General features: G+C 38.1%; 1 protein-coding gene across 1 annotated transcript; it reads left to right on the top strand.

Moving 5' to 3' along the window:
- The first annotated feature begins 2,528 nt into the window (after positions 1–2,528).
- Positions 2,529–7,021, top strand: LOC118455586 (uncharacterized). The gene is made up of 6 exons (XM_087838346.1): positions 2,529–2,571; positions 2,709–3,032; positions 3,109–3,471; positions 3,572–3,703; positions 3,792–3,838; positions 6,845–7,021. The coding sequence occupies exons 1-6, from the start codon at positions 2,529–2,531 to the stop codon at positions 6,974–6,976; spliced, it is 1,041 nt and encodes a 346-aa protein (XP_087694472.1). The 3' UTR covers positions 6,977–7,021.
- Positions 7,022–7,458: the final 437 nt, after the last annotated feature.

Here is a 7,458-nt window from a genome sequence, read left to right on the forward strand (position 1 = left end):
CATTTGACAAAAGTCTTCAGCTAGAGAGTGCAACTGTGGCTAGGAAAAGCGTGGTTAAGGTTTTGCTACACAGTGCAATCTAATTTTGATCATAGGCTGATTTTGTTTTTCTTTTTACCAAAATTAGAAGCCTTTAAACTGTGAATAGTTTTGTCAGAGGGATAACCTAGGGGCTTCTTTTTTCCGTCTGGCTCACCTATTTTATGTCTTTATAAAACTTGCATGACCTATACGTAATATTACATTGTAAATGATTTTGGTTAGTATTGTCATACAGCTTAAAGTAAGTATTTATCTTGATCTTAAGAGCTGTAGCTATCTTTGTTTTGTTTTTTTTTTAGAAATCAGATTGTGTGAAATATTGTTAATGTCATTCCAATAGCATTATTCTGGCATAGGCTATGTGAATCTACTTAACATTAAAACTTTATGTAAGCAGTTAGTATAGTGTGATAATCTAGGGTCATTAGTGTTTTATTAAGTTGGGACACATTTTTTACAAAATGGGCTGGGAGTGAACAATGTGTAAATTCGAAACCTCTGCAAAAACAGGGTTGCTAAAACATTAGAGATTACACCACGGTTATGGTGGGGAAGTCTCCCTTGTCTTCACCAAGATTGTTTTTGTTCCCTCAAAACTTGGGGTAGCCTTAGATCACATCTATCCTCTTTAAATAATGTATTAGAGCATTCATTAATGCAGTATAGCTAATAGTCTGCAAGGTTTAATTCTTCTGTTTGAGTGGTCTACAGATAAAGGAGGAGTTCAAGAGAATAACCACTGTAAGCCTTGAATGGCTACACTTGACCATTGCACCCCAAAACTGATGGATGTCATTTTATCAAGGGGAGGAGCTAAAGGAGTGAGAATCAGGCAGATCAAGGACATGCTTCTTGAGGTGGGACAACTATTTAGACTTTGGGTAGCTTTGAAATGCACTTTGTTGGCAGTCACCCATGTATTTTATACTCATACTTTATTTTTTCTTAAATAGGACAACACAATTGAAACACGCAGAGAAGTAGCCACCTGCTGCCTTATCACTTTCCTTGGAGAGAAGGAAGAGGACCTTTTCATGGAGTTTGGTGTAAGTAATTCAGCATTGTGTGTGCATGTGTGCGTGTGTGTGTGTGTGTGCGTGTGTGTGTGTGTGTGTTCCATTGATCATCTGAATTCATTAAGATTCAGTAAATATAAAAGTCTAATCTATAATTCACTAACCTATTTTTTAAAATTTGCTTTACAAGGACACCGAGGAACTTAAGGCCAACCTTGAAAGGCAGGTGATGAAAACTGCCATCATCAGTGACCGGTACACCCCTGGATCTAACCATAAGACTGCAACTATTGTGGTGGAGGAAACAAAAAATCATGGAGGGCCAGAATTTCCCAAAGTGCTGTGTTTTGCTCATGGGCATAATATGTGCCCTCAATCTGAGCTAATGCAAGGATCTGAAATATACCTTTTTTATAAAGTTGTTCAGAAGCTGTTCCTTGACCTTGATGGAACCATCATTATGTTAAAGATGTTGACTCTGTTTCAAAAATTGTTAACTGTTTTTAATCCTGTATGTGTAACATTGATCTTAAAGGTGTTTGCTGCATTGTGTAAGAGAAAGATACAAGATCTTGTAAAGTTTGGTAGGCATTGAAAGTTAACATTTACTGAACACTTGCATGAAAGTATTACTGTAACAAAATGTTTTCTAAGTAGATTTTTTTACCAATTGAACACATTTGTTTCTGTGGTGTTAAATACATAAAGGCATATTCTATAACTTGGCTGTGATGGTATAAATCTAAATTTCTGGTTTATTTTCACATTTTAAATACAAAGTGTTGAAATGCCTACAGTTAAAAAATAAAAAAGTTATTTGATAAAAAAAAATGTTGAATGAATTCCTTTCTTAAAAGCTATTACAATTAAAAAAAATAAGAGAAAGCTAAAATGATGATAATAATGATGAAAATGAGCAACTTAATATTTTAAATAATGAACTTTAAAAAATTGTTTTTGTAATTGCTGTAATTAATTAAATAACACTTAAAAATCATTTTAAATAATGTAGAAAAAGTAATTGGAGGAACATAATTTTTATGAGTAAACAACTTAAAAATATGTTTTTAAGCTACCAAATATTACGTAAATGGTAATTAAAATCACCTTTGATTATGGAGGAAAAGTTAATTCCCCTAACTCAATATAGTTTGTTGGTTCAATCTAATTTCAACATAAGTTATCGTAACTCAAAAAGAGTAATGGAAACTGTTGCGTTAATTTTTTGTTGTTGAGCTTAAACAATAGTTTTTAGAGTGCAACGCTTATGTATATATGCATGTATTTGTATTTCTCATTAAGAAAAAGGTCAGCTCAGAGTTTTTGACTTCCTTCTGTGGATGAGCACTGACACCCACACCTCTGTTACGTGTACACCTTTTCTGCTGAGGCTGTAACTTCTCTCTGTGGCTCCTTTGTTCAAACTGCACTCGTGCTGGAAGAGGTTGAACAGTGAAGTGAGAGTAAAGGATGCTCAGGTTTTACGTGCTCCTGGTTCCCCTCTTTAGAGCCTGTAAGTCCTTCACGCTCACTTTTTATTCATTTATGCTGTACATGGGTTGCAATTGCCTTAAATCTCACAATCTTGTGTTTGTGGAACTGTGAATTGGTATTTCAGCAGTCTCTAACTTATCTTGATTTGTGTTCCAGATGGTGCGCTCCTCTACGCTAACCTTGGAGATAATGTGACTTTGCATTGCTCCTTTGCCACCACGGCCAAATATCTCTCCTGGTACAAGCAAGTCATAGGAGAGTCACCTCGAGTCATATCCTCTTTCTACAAACATTTCCTCGACTCCAACATCCTCCACCCCGGGTTTAAAAACAATCAACGCATTTCAGTTGATAGTGGAGAAGATTTCTATCGTCTGAACATTTTTAATGTTCAGGATTCTGACTCGGCCATGTACTACTGTGGACAGACCAGCATCTCAGTCACTAAATTTGACAACGGAACGTTTTTGGTCCTGAGAGGTAATGTGGAAAGTTTTTAAGATTTGGGAATATTAACAATATAAAAACAAATCTGCACTTCCTATTTTAACAATTGTTTTTAATACTTTTTCAGAGTCCAGTCACAGGACTTTCCTAAAGCAGCCAGAATCAAACTCTGTGCAACAAGGAGACTCGGTGACACTGAACTGCACGCTGCTCAAAGGATCCAGTGCCGAAGAAGACAACGTTTACTGGTTCAAAAAGGATACAGTAGATTCTCACTTGGGAATCATGTACATCCACACAAATAGCAGCAGCCAGTGTGCGAAGAGGTCTGAGTTCAGCTGCTCTGCACAGAGATGCGTTTACAGCTTCACAAAGAAGAACGTGAGCCGGTCTGATGTCGGGACGTACTACTGTGCTGTGGCTTCATGTGGCGAGGTGCTTGTTGGGAAAGGCACGAGACTGGATGTCGTAGGTGAGGAGCATATGTGTTAAAACTGAAACCAATTATGGTTTCTTTCACCCTCTTATTTTCCTCTTTTGCTTACTCTACGTTGCTTTGTATGTCTTTGCAGTGAAACAGGACGAAGCTGTCCCTGTCTTGGTTAAGACTGTGGTTGCAGCTCTGGTTGTCTCAGTTATTTTCAATGTAATCTTCTGTGGTACCCTCTGCAAAATAGTCCAGAGAAAAAAGTGTCCCTCTAAAGGTAACTATTGCCTATCATAAAAGCATTCTGATGACTATAAAACATGTCAGCGGTTAAATTTCTCTTTCCTTTCTATTTCTTTCATAAGGGTCACTTCAACAGCCTAATACTCCAGAATACACTGCGAACTATGAGGTTAGTAAATGAGAAAAAGTACAGTACAGTAAGTCTTGAAACGCCTCTGATTTCTTATATTTAGCTTCAAAGCAGCTAGACTTTGTGGTCATTTGTTAAATGGTCTTGAGCAATAGTTCTTCAGGCTTTCTCAAGAGATTTTCTTTGGACTTGAACGGCTTTTTCAGTCATTTTCAGTCCAGTGCCTGACCACTGTGGGGAATAATTATCAAGGGATGAACCAGTGCTGTATCGACACATAACACGCAACTTAACAATGAACAGTGTTGGGAAGGTTCCTTTTAAAATGTATTCCACTACAGATTACAGGATACATGCCCCAAAATGTATTTTGTAACGTATTCCGTTACGTTACTCAATAAGGTAACGTATTCTGAATACTTTGGATTACTTAACATATTATCATGCTTTTTACAACTACATGAATGTACTATTGCTGTGTGATTTATTACTATTACTGAAGAATACTCGCCATACCAATAACAACTAGATTTTTAAATCTTAATATAAAATGAGTAACAGTAGGTTTTTGATACAGGCGACACGGGTGGTTGCCCGGGGCGGCATCATGATGGGAGGGGGGGGCAACATCACGGGCATCGGCAAAAAAAGAAAAAATTGCTCGTACTCATGCTGCCCCGACGTCATGCCAGCGCAAATTGGGAATGGCAGAGGCACCGATCGTTTTTCTATCGCCCATTTGCTGGGAGTAAAGGCGCCCTCCGTTTGCAAGGTGCGCCTGCTGATTGCGGCACTGGGAGGAGAGGGCGGGCCGGCGGGGGATTCTCTGGCTGGCTGCATCTAATAACCAACTCGCAAAAAAAACCCAAAATAAAAACAAACCAACACACACGAAAACACCAGACATTATAATACAGACTTATAATTTGCACCAATGTTTTTTCGAAATTCTATAAGTGAAAAGTGAGCGCGAGAGCCCTCGGTGTGCCTGCTCGCTGCTGAAATCAAAGTAAACTTTATTGTCATCTCCGCTACATACAGTCCAGTATATAGAGAGACGAGACGACGAGGCTCCAGTTACAGCAGTGCAAGTAAACAAACAATAAACTAGGGGTAAAGGGAACTTTAATTTACAGTTTGATGATTTAAAGTCTCACACATAACCCGTCGAAAGGGAAGGGGGGCTGGCTGCTTCCAAATAGAGCACATTTCATTCATAATGATGTAAATCCAAGCCCATTATGTATTCATGATTTGAATCCTGGGTTGTGTGAAATCTCAGAAATAAACCCTAGACAAAGTGAATCTGTGAACTAAGGTGTAGGTGTGTTAGATTATGTTGTGGTAATCCTCGAGTTGGGGGATGGGTGTTCATACTGGAGTGCAAAATTAAAACCAAGATGGACAAGAAAAGTTCAAAGCCATCAGGTGCTCATTTTAGAAAAAAGAGAAAAGAAGAGGAGGAGAAACGAGAATACTTCATAAATCCCTAAGGAAATAATGTGGGTTACAGTTGCTCCAAAAAGAAATGGTAAAAACAGTAACAGTAACAGACTAAACTCCAAACAATACATTAAGTTACAGATTTTAATGTTAATTAGTCATTGTCAATTGTTGATTTGTCCTGTTCTCATTGTATGACGAATTATGGTGGCTGTTTGGTAGCCGTTTGCATACAATGCATACTCTCTCTCTTCATATGTGTGGGTCAAGTTTGAGACAGAGAGAGGCGTTCAAAGGCTGCACCAACGGAACTTGTTGTTTCGGAGGAAAACACGAACACAGCGTACAGTCGAGTCTTAATAGCTTACTTACAACTGGGCTCGTCAGGCTCTCTTCTGCGTGTTTTGTTTTGGTTTCCACCAATGTGGAATTACCAAAAATAGAGCATAGCCTAACATATGAAACAGGAAAAGACCTCCGTATAATCTATTTATTTCAACAAAGTAACTGCATTCTGAATACCACCTTTTTAAACGGTAAATGTAACGGAATACAGTTACTCATATCTTGTATTTTAAATACGTAACGCCGGTACATGTATTCCGTTACTCCCCAAAACTGACAATGAACTAATATTAAATTGTATCTTTAGGCACAGCACATAATTTCTTCCTATTTCTTTAGCCGAAGCGTCCAAAAATGCCAAAGATACACAGTGTGACAGACATAAAATAGCAACTTTGCACCAACAAGACAAAAGGATCTGTGAGCCAAATGCTTGGTATATCTCAACACAGTGTGTCTATAAATATTTGCACGCATGAGTAGGAAATGAGAATCGTGTTCTTAAGAAATAAGAAAATCACCAGCAAAGACCTGACACAGCTTCTGAGAGATGCATCCGGTCTTTCAGTTGATCCATCAGGTGAGAAAAACCTGAAGTATACCACTGGCAGCAGGTTTTATGGAGTGAAAAATCTAAATGAGAAAATGTCAGTTCACATCATCGTTAGTATGTATGGAGGAGGTCAGGATAGAGACATGACAGTGAGTGTCTACAGCCATCTATCAACCACAGAGGAGACTCTGTCATGGTTTGGGGCTGCATTTAGCCAATGATGTTGCACATTTTGTCAAAAGTGATTGAATAAAGGGAAAATAAGTAGATTGAGATTTTAATCCATTTAATTTTTAATAATAATGATCCCAAACATGCTGCCAGTCCAGTAAAAGCCTATATGTATAGTCATGAACTGGCCTCCCCAGAGGCCCGATCATCCTGACAGAGAGCAGAACAAAAACCAGCCAATGTTCAAAGAAGAGCTTTGTGTTCTTCAGTTCTGGAGAACTATTCCCAAAGACTACTAAATAAATTACAAAAAAAGACTAAGAGTTAAGGCTGTGTTGAACAGGGTTAGAGTGTTCATACAAAAATGTTCAAACTTGTTGGAACTGTACAAAGCCTGCCGTTTTCTTTTAAACTGTATTTCCACATATTTCACATTTTTCTAGTAAAATATAAAAAATGAGGGGTGGATGAAGACTTTTGCATTCCACTGTATATGGACAAATTCTATCATATGGCTTTTGTATTTCCCACAGACTGAAGACTGTGCTGTTGTGCAGTATGCAACTGTGAATTTCAAGAAAAAGACTGAGACAAGTAGAAGACAAAGAAAGGACACAGTCAATGACCCAATCTACTCTGCAATTAGAACGTCTCACGTGGAGTGATTTTGTTCAGTCAAGTCAAAATTATGGCCACTGTCTCGCCTACATCTGTGATGTTGGTTAATATTAACTTCTCAAAGAAGGTTGTTCGATTAGTTTTGGTTGTTTATTTTAAAAAAAGAGGATTAGGCTCCAAGTTGAATAAATTTCAGGATGTACTGAGGGTTGGGTGGGTGGATTGCAAAAATGTTTCCAATGCAATGCACCTAAATGAGTTATTTGATCAACAGTGCAACAGTGCAGACATTAGAGGCAGGACTGTTTGTGGCTGAGTGACCTAAATTCACTTTTTCATAACACAGTGGAAAACCTCCCCCCCCAAAACAAAACCGCTCAGTTTCACCACACAATGCATCTGCTCCCCAAAGTGGTGAACGAGTAGCCAACTCAGTGTTCCTGGCCTATTTTAAAGAGGAAAAAAGTTATTACAGGAAACACATTTTGATGTACACTCTTTCATGTCTTTGGAACAAAACTACTTTCAG

This window comes from Neolamprologus brichardi, chromosome 3 (genome assembly GCF_056152115.1).
Source record: "Neolamprologus brichardi isolate AB-2024 chromosome 3, ASM5615211v1, whole genome shotgun sequence".
In the NCBI taxonomy this organism is placed as follows: Eukaryota; Metazoa; Chordata; class Actinopteri; order Cichliformes; family Cichlidae; genus Neolamprologus; species Neolamprologus brichardi.

Coding starts and splice junctions, on each gene's coding strand:
- LOC118455586 (XM_087838346.1), top strand. CDS start 2,529: ATGCTCAGGTTTTACGTGCTCCTGGTTCCCCTCTTTAGAGCCT. Junction 3,033..3,108: donor AACGTTTTTGGTCCTGAGAG/GTAATGTGGAAA, acceptor TTTTAACAATTG/TTTTTAATACTTTTTCAGAG. Junction 3,472..3,571: donor CACGAGACTGGATGTCGTAG/GTGAGGAGCATA, acceptor ATGTCTTTGCAG/TGAAACAGGACGAAGCTGTC.